This window comes from Pieris brassicae, chromosome 4 (assembly GCF_905147105.1).
Source record: "Pieris brassicae chromosome 4, ilPieBrab1.1, whole genome shotgun sequence".
Lineage (NCBI taxonomy): Eukaryota > Metazoa > Arthropoda > Insecta > Lepidoptera > Pieridae > Pieris > Pieris brassicae.
In genome coordinates, this window is record NC_059668.1 from 9404734 (window position 1) to 9419143 (window position 14410).

General features: G+C 34.9%; 1 protein-coding gene across 1 annotated transcript in view; it reads right to left on the reverse strand.

Moving 5' to 3' along the window:
* LOC123708987 (protein white) overlaps positions 1-14410 on the reverse strand; it is a 41513-nt gene that overhangs the window by 20685 nt on the left and 6418 nt on the right. The window contains exons 2-4 of the mRNA XM_045660049.1: positions 8969-9200; positions 2496-2734; positions 1314-1385 (exon numbers count right to left, since the gene is read on the reverse strand). Coding sequence (XP_045516005.1) covers positions 1314-1385; positions 2496-2734; positions 8969-9200 — 543 coding nt within the window. The remainder of the gene's footprint in view (positions 1-1313; positions 1386-2495; positions 2735-8968; positions 9201-14410) is intronic.

Sequence of the window (14410 nt, forward strand, 5' to 3'; positions counted from 1 at the left end):
CGTATATATATATATTTTCCTCTGTATGAAAAGTAACATTGACACTATTGCCATTACGTCCGCAAAAATTAAAAAAAAGGACGTAAGATTTCAATAACTGATAAACAAGTTTTGAGACAACCTTATAAAACCTTTTACTTTGTTCTGGTTACTGACATTGTCATTATTATAAACATAATAAAATCTTAAATATATGAAATGTAGTGTACATTACAAGTTTTTTTTTCATATATAGTTAATTGAATAATATTTTTTTGTATAAGTTTTTCTATCATGCGACCCTCATATATTTATTAACCACAAAAATGTGGTTGTAATTGTATATGTGCGAAGAAGCTTTCAAGTTGACTAAGTATCGAAATGGTTCACTGCTTTCTTCAATCAGCGCTTTCGACAATAATCATGTTACATTTAATCTTTAAGTTGGTTTGTATAAAAAATAGAATAATAATTTACAAAAACAATGTCAGTAACAATATTTATTCATCTAGACACTTGACTAAAATACGAGAATATTATAAAGTTAATCTTGTAAATCTCATACGATAATTCACCAGTTTAAATTAAACTATTAATAAAAATTAACAATGATTATTTTATTCACATGGCTCCTGACGGAGAACATCCGACCCTGTGGAGGCCCCAGTACTATTTCTGCGCAGGAACTAGCATCATTACAGTTAATAGGAAGCCTTACAACACGGCTAGATTATCATATAATACTTATATTTTCTATTCAAATGTCGGTACAATGTACCCTGTCGGCTACATAATTCGTCGGTCAAGCAGTTTCTCACGTATTTGTTAATTTAACTTATTAATAATTCATTTTTTTAAACCTGTTTGTTACACTATTATACTCTGTGAATCTAATGTGTTCACTAAGCGTGAAGCTTTGGTTGGTGTCAGAAGCAAAAGAAATTATAATTGGTCCTAAAAGCATTTAACACTTAAGAAAAAAATGAGGTTTCATAGATTTTTGATTATGATTTCAAATAGACTGAGAGAGGAAATTCAACGGGATTTTTTTTTATTAAGATCAACAACAGTGGTAAATGGAATTTATAGTACGTATAAACTCGATTTTGTATTTGACTTTCGTTTTTGTATTGTATTTAGTTCTTTCCATACCAGCACTGATATCACAACCTTGGGATCGTGTGGTACAGACGCTATACCTATTATAGCGATAACATCGCTCCTGGGTTTTACAGAATACCAGAACAACTTCGAAAGGACCATAATCTTGTAAATGATTTAATTAAATATAATAATACTTATGAATACTGCGAAATGGTTACTCGTAAACATACCTCAGTTATAACCTCCTGAACACGACGCATGCGTTGTGCGTACGGGATATGACGGTCCATTCGTACCAAAGCCTGCAAAAATATTGTTAATTTTAACCTCTCATTATTTTATGGTAAAACTAGCGGACGATACCGACGTTGTCTATACACGTCGTACGAAAAATTGAAATACTAAACGATTCTTGTGTTCTAGACACACGCACAAAAAATACGTCCAACTGTTAAGTCTATACGCATAGAACAGAGACATTTATATAAATAATGATAGGAAAAAAAATAGAAAAACATTATTTATTTATATATTCATTTTGGAAACAAAACAGATACATTTCTAAAAGTATAAAACAAACAAAAATAAACATAAAATGAACACATTGGATATATCCACCAAAAAGTTTCACTGATAAAAATGATTACAGAATAATATTTCTCTATGTTCGTAAATATTATATTTTTACCCATTGGTAAAATAACATAATTTTCTTCAGTAAATTCATAACTCAAATTAGTGGACCGGACTTTCAAGGTCCGTTCCTATGAGTTCTTTACGAAAAAACTTTTAATGATTCCGTTACACACTTTTCACGTTATTGACTTCGTAATTGACAATTTACACACAGCGAGATTTTAACTACCAGGAGCCACCTACTTATGTAATATATTTAAACAATTTTCTGCTTACAAGTGTGTGTTTCAGTCGTATTTATAAAATGTTATGGTAAAATTTTATACAATGTAACATTTACGACACCGAGCGACACTTACGACTATGTACGATGGTCGTACTATGTCGAATCTAATGGTTACTGACATATAATTTGGAAATATAAATAAATATATAATAAAAAACGCTTAACGTTTTTAAATTTTAACATTCGCTCGAACGGTGAAGGAAAACACGAGGAAACCGGCTTGCCTTAGACCCAAAAAGGTTGTTGCGCTATTAATCTTATTTATTTATTTTATAATTTAAATATAAGACTATTGCTAAGTAATTTATTATGCATTAAATTAATGGCTATATTTGGTAATAGTCTTCAAAATCTGTTGTTCGTTCTTTTCAGCTTGGTTTTGTATTCAGTCAAAATTTCGCTTATGTATTCACCTAAACAAATGAAACAATTTCAAATGATTTAGTTAACGCAATGTGACGATTACCTCAGTGCCTTAGCTTAAACATACCTGAAATATCAAATGTTCCTTCACAGTCAACGTGCCGATGAACAAGTCCTGCTGCTGAACATAAGCTGACAACGCTGTAAGCGCCTCTGGAGTAGCCGGCTGCCCATTTAAAGCCCTGGTACCACTCGCAACAACCCCACTTGGTGTTCTGAAGGTTAAAGTGTTGAGGAGTGTGGTCTTTCCGGCCCCCGAAGAACCCATAATTGCGAGAAGTTCGCCTGGGTATGCAGCACCATTAACTGTAAACGTAGGGTTTAATCAGTATTAAAGAAGTTTATTATAAAAAAATAAAAATAAGTATATACAATAATAATCTTTAAGTCCATGTCATTATGTTTAAAATTAGTACACGACCTCCAACGGAGTGAAGTCATTTACCAAGTACAGTAATACCTGGATAAGTGAGAGCTCAAAGGACTACGATCCCATTTCCTCTTAAAGAGGTTTATCATTAACCCGAGTTTCTCGCTTAGTTACACAAGGGGTCTGTGTCACGAGGACTATAGAACTATAGAAAACAATAACAGACGCTGCCAGTGTCTTCGGAACCTGCCTAAAGTACCTTTAATAATATATTTTAAGGTTAGTTATTTTTGTTATACTAATTTATGTTAGCAGTATTAACGTAGAACGTTCTTGATGAACTGTTTGTCACAACAGACGCACATTTGGTTTGAAATAAATGGTCCCTCGAAATTTAGGAATGTGTCATAAATACCAAAAGTTTTACTATAGAACATAGGTAAGTATCAATCTCACTAATACAGGTTCACGTGTGACCAATGACTGATACTCATACAGGTTTCATGATTCTGGTTTAACTGTATTATTGCCTAGGTAACACTGAAAATGTATAGAAAATGAAAAACGGCTTAATGTAGAAAGTTGCCAATACTGTCATTGTTTTCGAAGTACTCTCCGCTCTACACATCGTCGCATTCGATGGAACCGCTGAGAAAAGCGGTGGGCCCTTTCTTTCATAGGGGTATTTTCTTTACGTACGCTTTCACAGCATCTTCAGGGCTCGTTAAGCGAATACCTCAAATTTTGTCTTTAGTTCTTGTAAATAAATGAAAGTCGCAGAGCGTTGTTAGGACTGTATGGCGGATTACATAGCACAACTGTCGCGACCTTTACGACCAAAGAATGAGGCAATCACCTTTTTTCCTTGACTTCTTCCTTTATTTCGAGCAGTGTTGGCCTAGTGGCTTTAGCGTGCGACTCTCATCCCTGAGGTCTTAGGTTCGATCCCCGGCTGTGCACTAATGGACTTTCTTTCGATTTGCGCATTTAACATTGGCTTGAACGGTGAATGAAACCGGCATGCCTTAGACCCAAAAAGTCGACGGAGTGTGTCAGGCACAGAAGGCTGATCCCCTACTTGCCTATTAAATTAACAATTGATCATGAAACAGATACAGAAATCTGAGGCTCTAACCTAAAAACGTTGTAGCACCATTGACTGTTTTCTTCCTTTCTTTACCTTAGATGGCCGATCCTCGAAAGTAAACACCAACTGAGTAGATTGCCTTTTGGTTTCGGGTTCGTAGTAATATATTCAGCTTTCATCACTTGTGACGATGTCAAATACAGTTACAATTTGAATCACCGCCATTGGACTTATCTAACATTTGGCGACACCAGTTCATGCGAAGATGTTTCTGGTCGTCGGCTAAAGTGGAATCCATGTGGTACAAAGCTTCGTGTAATATTTTTTGAACTTAATGCCTAGGCTCACCCGTATCTGCTGATAGGTCATTCTCTTATCTTTCTCTATCATACGTCGTACAGCACTGCTGTTATCTTCAGTAGTCGCTATTAAAGAACGTCCCTCACGCGGATCATCATTGAGATTGCTACGTTCACGCTTAAACTCGTTGAACCAATTTTAAATAGTGGCACGAGATGGGGCTTCATTAAGAAATGCTAATCGCAACCAATCATAGCTTTATTCTTGAGTAAGCCATCATAAATTATTGACGAAAATTTTTCTCGCGTTAGGTTCATTTTCACGTGTAACAAGAGTTTTAGATTTGCCGCCAATTCACAAAAACAAATGACAAAAAGAATGCATTATACTACATTAGGTTACCAAAGATTTCTAAAATTGAAATCCAAAAAAGTTGTAAGAAATGCTAATCGCAACCAATCATAGCTTTATTCTTGAGTAAGCCATCATAAATTATTGACGAAAATTTTTCTCGCGTTAGGTTCATTTTCACGTGTAACAAGAGTTTTAGATTTGCCGCCAATTCACAAAAACAAATGACAAAAAGAATGCATTATACTACATTAGGTTACCAAAGATTTCTAAAATTGAAATCCAAAAAAGTTTTCATTAGCAATGTTTCTAAATGCTGCGAAACGGTGTTTGGCTAAATATAGGTCTCCAGCGATTTAAAACACGGTAACCTAAACGCTAACACATGTGAAAAAGTATTCCACAACCTGCTTTACAAGATTTTTTTTGCTAACTTACGAGCTGAGCGAATTCCAGTGGGGGTCATCCCTGGGAGATACACTAAAATTAATGTCTTTGGGATCCGATTACTGCCCTTTTTGGCTGTTAAAAAAAACGCATTATCCCAGTTAGGGATGGAATTGAGTTAGAGATATTGATCAAAGACCTTCTCTCTCTCTCTGATAACTGATGTCTAGGGATCGTGGTCAGCTGTATAGTAAGATCTGGCGCAAATAATTCACCTAAAGGAATTTCGGTCCTGCGCTACTATTACAACGGTGTATAATTTTGAAGAAGACGCTGGTTTGACTTGATCAGTCCATCTCGCGATAGTTTATGTCACCCTGTTGCCAATCACGATGAGCTTCTCTAAGTTCTCGTCGCACGCATTGTGTGACCAAAGTATGAAATGATGCGATAATAATAATAATAATAGTTGGCATAGCGGCTTCAACGTGGGACTTTCATCCCTGAGGTTATAAGTTTGATCCCTGGCACCAATGGATTTTCTTTCTATGTGCTCATTTAAAACGAAACTCGCTAAACTAATTTAAACTCGCTCGAACGGTGAAGGAAAACATCGTGAGGAAACCGGCTTGCCATAGACCCAAAAAGTCGACGGCGTGCGTCGACACAAAAGGCTGATCACCTACTTGCCTATTAGATTAACAAATGATCATGAAACAGATAAAGAAATCTGAGGCCCAGACCCAAAAAGGTTGTAACGCCATTGATTTTTTTTATTTGCAAAGAAAGTGGTACATTTAGATATATTAATTATATAAAACCGTACAGCCGTATAAAATAGGCATGCATAGTGATATGAATTATCATAATGTCAGAAGAATAACAACAGTTATGTTATTTGTAATTGTTGTCAAAACTTATGGTGTAAATAATAAAGGCACTTTGCCTTTAAAAATTTAATGATCTTTCTGTTGAAAGCACCGTCCACATATAGTTGATTAATGGGAATATAGTTGATAGACCTTCAGTGTTTGCCAGAACTTATTTATTTATTAACATCTCGTTGCATATAATATAAAAAGAAAACATAATTAAATTAAAAGGAGGGCAACTGGCGGCCTTCGCTTTCGAGCAATCTCTTCCAGGCAACCACTGTGAGAAGAGGAAAACATTTTATTAAATTACATAAGGTTGGCACGAAGTGTAAAAATACATATTACACATAGTTATTAAGACAAAACTAAACAGGAACAAAAAAAACAAACTAAAGTAAAAAAAGGATACATGAAAAATAAAAAGTAAAATTCCATAGCCTAACTGCAGAGACCTTAAAGGATTCACCAAGAAAGGAGGAGTTATGAGATGGGATTTCAAGGATATAGTTTTTGGAAGAGCGGAAGCTATAGTTATGGGCTCCCAAATATTCGAAGTCATTTTTGAGATAGGAAGGAGATTTAGAGTTGAACAGGATGGAATATAAGAGATGGAGAACGTGGGCATCACGTCGCTGACGGATGGGTAACGAGCCTAGCCGCTTGCGGAACGCAGATATATATATGGGCCTCCTTCTTTAGACCGAATATAAATCAGATACAGAAGTTTTGGAACTCAAACACACATAAACCAGCATGAACAATCAGGGTTGAGTATGTATTATTTGCGACACAGTTATGAAGCTAACCTACATAGTACTTGTGCATCGTAATCTTGAACGCATTCTTGTGACAATTCTTGTTAAAGGAAAATACTAATTACAAAGCCTACTAGAACTATACTTAGTTTCCGAGTTTCTCACACTTAGTGTCTTATAATAAAAACCTAAATACGTTTTATCAAATATCCACGCATTTCTTAAGAATTAAGTAACTGCAAAACAAAAACCACAAATGAAACGATAATAGTAATCCCTAAAAACTTTTAAGTTGAACAACTAAGAGGCCTCACAGGTCGTTCCAGGTATTTTCCATACAACCTACCAGACGACTTTCTTTGCTCTTTAATATATATTTCTGAGCAGTAGAATTCCAACCTCACACTCTAGAAGCGAAGATATTACAATTGTAATAATAATTTGCGCTACGAAAGGCAATCGAACCCGATACTCTAAGCTCATGATTTCGAAATGATTTTGAAACCATTCCCTTATGGACATGTTGAGGTTAATTATTTTGAATAAGTGACCTCGTTTTTGCTCATTTACATCGTGGCCTTAAATCCCAATCACAAATATCAAGATATGTTACGATATTGTAAAACATTTCGTCTCATGAAGTCACTTTCAGTTGAACGAATACTTATGAAATCATAAATTAAAATTATGAATAGATTTAACTAATATTTTTCAATCTTTCCATGGACGTCTGATGGCATAGGAACAATACGTACGTTCATTAATAATATATTAATTGTTCATTAAACGATCCTAGAACAATCTTGTACTTTACTTGCACTTTTACTTTTTTATATAATAATACGAAATATTTTGTATAATTTATTTTCTCTGTTATCATTGTAATGTTTCCTTTTAAATGTTGTGAACATGCATGTATTGTTTTTGTGTGTTCTCTATGTGTTTCGTTAGTGTGTCTTTTTAAAATAAATAAATCATATATCACTGTTTCCATTAAAATTTATGTTACTTTTTAACATAGTATAAATACCAATTAACAGGAGAGTGCAATGTTAGTTTTATAGGGCCTAATGTTCAAAAGTCGAAACATGGTAATAAAGATGCGAGCCAAAATTTGGCAGAAAGTTCTAAGAAAATTTAATTATTGTTTACTTGGTATATTACAAAACATGCAAGAATTCGCTAAAGTAAATAATCGTGAACAGCAACTGCATTTAGATCAAAAGATTAGAATTAATCCGTATTCGTTAACATTTAAAACAAAATTAAGATAACGATCATGAAAATGAATGAAACTGCATGCGTCTAAAAACGTTTAAGATAGGAAAGTGTTTGCTTTCACTGTGAAACATCAGTCAAACGCGCACACGCAATATTGTTATTCTTTTAATTACCATTTAACGAACATATTTGCTGAGTTACTCTGACAATACTCTTTAATAGAGAACTTGCTAATAAAGTTGACTACTATTAGTAGACTGTTAAAACACATCACTCAACTAATGAACCAATTCGACCTATGGTACTTTAAGAAAAGAGCGTTCCAGTTTTTAAAGGATGGCAAAGCGCTTGCTAGACCTTTAGTAGGTAATATGTGTGTCTATAAGCGGTATGATTCAAATCTTTATAATATATGAGTATCTACTATGGTCTTAGACACGTTATAACAAACATTACTTAACAGCTAAGACTGGTGTACGCTTCAGTGAAATTGGACGTTACTTTTATTAAACATTGGAGAAAGTTTTTCTTTGTATATACAATACATTTTAAATATGCTGCAACATTATAGACCCTTAGTTAATACTTTGGTGTCTGTAAACTCATGCCTTTCCCGAAGGTGCCGGAAGAGACCACGTATTGCTTCGATCCTCACAAACCTCTGGCATTATCAACTTTTATGACATATACTATATATACGTCGGATTTTCTCTCTACCTAAAATATGGCGAGGGGCCGATGGCTGGCCATGCGTGATACTCATGAACGGGTGACAATGAATTTCCGTGTTGTTCCCACGAGGAAGTAAATGCGTGCTCCTATTTCACCATGCCTCCTTCTGTTGTCATGTGGAATATGGTGTGATGGTTGCAGCTCCTTACAAACGTTGTGTAATACAAAAAAAAAATTGGCGATTAAAAAGAGTGGCGGAGAGATTATTGCCAGTTCTTCTCTTGCGTTCTACACCCTTGATTTGAGAACTGGCAGTAAATGTAAAATTAGAAGCATTTAATGCGTATTTCTCTTTTCTTGACGTGTACGTGTACATTGTGTTACCTATATGAATAAATGATTTTTGACTTGAATTGACTTGATATGCTCATGGGCTATGGGTACTTGTAACTCGTTCCATCTCGAGTACATCCTGCTTTTGATCCAGGTATATATGACAAAGCCTTGACTTAATAAACTTACTATTTTTTAACAGCTGTTTCCGCTGTTGAAACATTCGGTCAGAGGAGGTCTTCCAGCAGTTCCAGAACCTCTTATTTCTGGACCTGGTCTCCGTGGCAAAGGCGTTGACATCTGCCCAGGTGTAGGTGACCTTCTCCACGCCTCCGATTGCCCCATAACTTCTGTTGTGTGGTATCGCAAGAGTAACTTCACCACCACTGGTACGAGGACTGCCGCTTGGCGTGTTACCTCCCTGTAAACAGAATGAATCATAGAGTATGAACATATTTCGCTAAAAATTAGGCCTTACTTATTTTAGTATTGAGATTTAAAAACTTTGAAAGCAATGTTAAGAGACAGTGTATTTCAAACGACTACTGAAATCCAAAAACAAAAATTTCTACGTTTCAAAGTTATTTGTTAATAAAGTAAAGTTTAGATTTTTTCTATAAGAAGAAAATAAAAAAAGGTTTTGTGGATATGCCAGGATTTCCAGCATAGCTTAGTTTAAAGGTTGGTGGACTCAGTTTAGATCCTTCAGAAGCACAGAAGTCTCCTGGGCAAGCTTCACGGACCGACCTGACTGCTCCGAGGATTTACGTATATTTACATAGATTAAGATTATCTCTGACTTACGACACCATCATGAAAGTGTAATTCATATGTTTTAAGTATACACATTTAACTAATCAAAATCCGTATAATTGACGCAATTTGAGCCAAATCAAATCACAAACAATAACGAAATAAGTAATAAAAACAAGACGATATTTTATCTATTTTTTGACATAGTATACATTTATGTGTGATGTTTACGGGAGAAGATAAATTTTCTTCATTCTGACTTATAAAAGACATCCTGACATGGCAAGTTTTATTTGATGGGGTTAATGGCATTTGAATTACAACATAAGAGTTGTCATCAAATATTTGGGCTCGTTAAGAAATAATAGTGATATACATGCGTTATCTTATCTTTTATTCATAAAAGACCTGCCTTTTGACGTTTGTTTATAATACCTTTTTGTTCTCATAAGAATTGACGATGTACGATATATACAGTTACTATTTATGACAAAAAAAATGAGAAAACTCTACGGGACTAAACAAACATAACCTTATGACTTTTTTCTTGTTTTAGAACAGGCAAGCGGGCAGGAGGCCCTCCCGATGCTCAGGGATACCACCGCCCATGGACACTCTCAATACCCGAACTCACGAGTACGTTGCCGGCCTTTTAAAAGTTGGTACGCTCTATCATGTAGGACTCTAATTTGAATTCCTTAAAAAATGCCTTAAAAACGATTTGTTGTGGATAGACTGACGCATTTTTATTCTGCCTCGACGTCCGCTGAGGAAATTGCTGACTAATTTGTTAACTAGTTAAGTTTGATAAATGACTCATAACCCTGAAATGCGGCCTAAACGTAAGAATAGGAAAATAATATCAAGAAATATTATCATACATAATGATATGTTCTCCCATAAAATACAGACGCAAAAACACAATTTTGTATCGCGCAGCTCGAACTTAGAACGACCATTATTAAAGCCTTGTCTTGGTTAAGCTATCGCAAAATATGCTTTAAGGAGTATTAAGAATATCCATAGCACCTGCATCATGAGCACACCCCAGATATACACCCTCACTTTCACACCATCACACAACACAGCCGAATTATGTATTACTAGTTAAATTTAATATTTCTCAAATTTTGCAAATGCTTGAACCTTTTTTATATATTATGTATGGAAAATGTGACCACATGTACCGTTGACAACGGGGCTTTCCCTTTTTCCAATTATGAATCCCATCGTCCCCGTGAATGAACCGTGGGACGCAAACTTGTCCCGTTTTCAGAAACCGAGCGAAAATTTGAGCAGCAGAATATAAAAAGAAACCTGCCAAGTTTCATTCTTATTTGAAATCCACAGCTATGTAAACCAAATTTCTTGTTCTGATAAATATAAATATAACTAACCATTATGCGAATCTATATTTTGTCATTTGTAATTTTTAAGACCAACTACTTTTTCTAAATAAATAACTTAAAAAAATGTTTTTTTCATTGACTATTTATCCTCAATCTGTTTTGAGTCAAAGAATAAATGGTCACTTTATGTATGGAGTACTTTGTGTGGTAGGTGTAATTGTTTTTGTTGTATATTATTTATGTTAACTGTAGGTTTACGAAATAAAAAAATACATTAGCTTTGTACGAGGTACAGTCTGAAGTATCTGTTTAGTGTTGTTAACCATCTTCAATTACGATATTGTCAGCTATAAACAGCCCCTTTTCTTCGATTTTAAATATTGTGCTTGTGTTAAGTTTTATAAAATAAGACACAAATTTGGTTTCTAAAAAGTTGGTTGTTGGTGAGGGTACGAGAGACATCACAGGTAAAACAACTTTCTTTTAAAAAAATTAAGCCGTATTTTATTCATTATTATACTCGTATCGGATATTTTAGGTATACTGTATTTTTTAATCATGAAAAAAAATTGTTACGTCTTCACTCCGCATTCTTATACCTACATGACTAATTAACACTTTAATATATAAACGATAGCTAAGCTGAGTATTTGTTTACATATTATAATATACATGTATATGTATAGTACATATCATAATAAGTATTTGGTATTTTGAGCAAGTAACATTTCTGGAACTACAAAAATTGCTAATTGTCATTGTAATTTTCGTAGTAGATGAATGTATGTAAGAAGTGTGTATTTCAATTTTATTTACCATTACCCAAGCAGTACCTTCTAATATGAGCTATTATTACGGGCTATTAAAATCAACGTTTCCGTAACATATTTATTTAATTATTAACACTTCGTTGCGAGTGCGGCCTCATCGCTTTCGAGCAATCTCTTCCAGGCAACCACTGTGAAAAACATACCTATCTAAACAGTGATCAGGACAATATGAAAAAAGGACACATGAAAAAGAAAAGTGCACATGAATCACTATCATTTTAGATTAGTTAGTACGAAAGTTAGGCATGCAATATGGACAGGTAATGCTTGTACAGTAGAGATTTAAAAGAAGATAGAGAAGAAGCTAATAAGGATCGGGAAGTGAATTCCAAAGCTTCACTGCAGAGAGATTCTTCTAACCCTCTCTACGCCCTTGACTTACGAACTGGTAGTACTTAAATGTAAATTTACAATTAATTTAACTTATTTTCTGAGGTTCATAAGTGTACTTGTTTACCTATACGTATAAAGTTATTTTAAGTTTGAGGTTGAGACCTTAAAGGATTCGCGAAGAAAATAATAGTTGGATAAGTTTTCGAGGATATAGTTTTTCGGTAGTATGGTATGTACGCCCAATAATAAGATATTTGTTACGAATTTTCTACGCAAGCTTAACTTAACATCAGATGAGACTCATTCCTGCTTGCTCTACAGAAATAACATTAATATATATATACGTATATTGTGTCACACATCGCTTTGGTACATTTAGCAACCATAGAGCACTAAGCCCATGATAGCTTTCTTTAAAGCGTCTTCCTCAGTTACATGTGCTGAAGAAAGCTACCTTAAGACGGCTTAAGAGTTATCTTATTAATAACAAATACTGTAATTCTACGTCTATGCGGTATATTAATGCCCCTATGTAAATGCCAATTTAAGATACGGGTTGGTGAAAGATGGTTGCGGAATAACCGTCAATTTGTGATGATAACTTCTTCTTTTAGAGCCTCTTCATTATTGGATGTTGGCCGACAATCTCGTGAAGCCAGTCTTGTCTTGGCCAGATGCAGCAATACCTCTGCAGTCACGATACTCTTCTTCTCCCTAACGTTGCGAAGCCATAATTTCTTCCTTATTCACCGTTTACTCTGAATTGAAGGATTGCTAGTGGTCATGGTGCCATACGTGGCCCAGATACGAAACTTTCCTTTGTTTAATGCTCTAAAAAAGTTTCTTTTCGTATGTTGATAACAAACTTTATTAATAAAGTGGCACCCGGAAAAGATGTAAATGTTAGCAGTAGGTAAACCACATTTACATAGATCCCAACAGGGTAAATGGAAATGTCCTGACACAAAGGCCGTTTACCTCACTATATCTTATATAAAAGTGATAAATAGTACGCATATTGTTCAGAGAACCCAAGGGTTGGGATTCGTTCGCTTAAGGCTAACTCAGCAAATAGTTTTTGCCACGCACCAACACTATGTGGAATCAGCTGCCCATTGAACTATTCTGAATCCCAATTCTTAATCCGGCAACGCGCTCGATTGCCTTCTCACATTGTGATTAACAGTAACGGCATCACTTAGTATCAGATGAGCCTCCTGGCGCCAAAAAAAACCCGACTGTGCTTTGTAGGTTTGACTTACAATCCATAACCCTCTTATCCTCACTGCGGCATGGCATAAGCCATTGATAATCGGGTAATATCGATTCCACACGGAAGATATCCAGTTACCGACATCAACACCGAGTAAACTGACCTTAGGAGGCAATTACCGTGACGGTTGACTTACGTTTTGAACAAATTATATTAGGAAATTAGGATGGGATAAGTCGTTGACCGAAGGCTTATAAGGTGCTCAGTCGATTGCATCTATACGATTAATAACCTAATTTAACAGTCTCCAACTTCAGCCTTGTATGTAACTTGCTGGCTATGTCATGCACCAAGTCATCTGTGAACATAACACAACGCAAGTTGTGTTTCTGTATACAGTGGACTCTCGATACTTTGACACTCGTTAATTTGAATCTCTCGATAATTTTGTTTTACCGGTCTTCCGGTACTCTCTATAATATAAGTGTTTATCATGCAGAGACCTGTGGTTTGTTCGATGTGTCGATCTGTCGCTTTATGCATAAATGGAAATGGGTAAGTTAGGTTTCCAGTCGTATTAAACGTAATAATTCATGTTAATTTTTGATGAAATCATTACCACGACTGAAGTCGCTCACTCAAAAAAAGATTTCGGCCTTTTTAAATTGTTAATACATAATAATAATATAGAATGATTATCATTACTTGATTCCCCAAGCCCTCGTGGTTATTTAAACGGTTGTTAATTTGAAATGTATCTCCGGTCCCTTGAGGTTCAAATTATTGAGAGAATACTGTATGTGCTGAATTATTTTTGCATGTAAGATGAAGGAAGATATCAATAAGTAGCCGGAATGGTTCTAGTTGATCTAAAGCTTATAAAAATTACCTGTATACAAACAATAAGATGTAATGCGTTGTACACTTTTTTTTTGTTGTAGGCTATATTGATATAATCCCTTCAATCGGGCAATAAATTTCTCGAATCATAGCTCCACCTTGAAACAGATCCAATTTTTTTTCTATCTTGCTTTACGACTTGTACTACATAGTACCTCAAGTGATATTGCCACATAGTTTTGGGCCCCTTAAAGAATAATAAAAATCTGTTAATATTACATGCATGATGTAAATGTTATTGATTAGTTCCCAT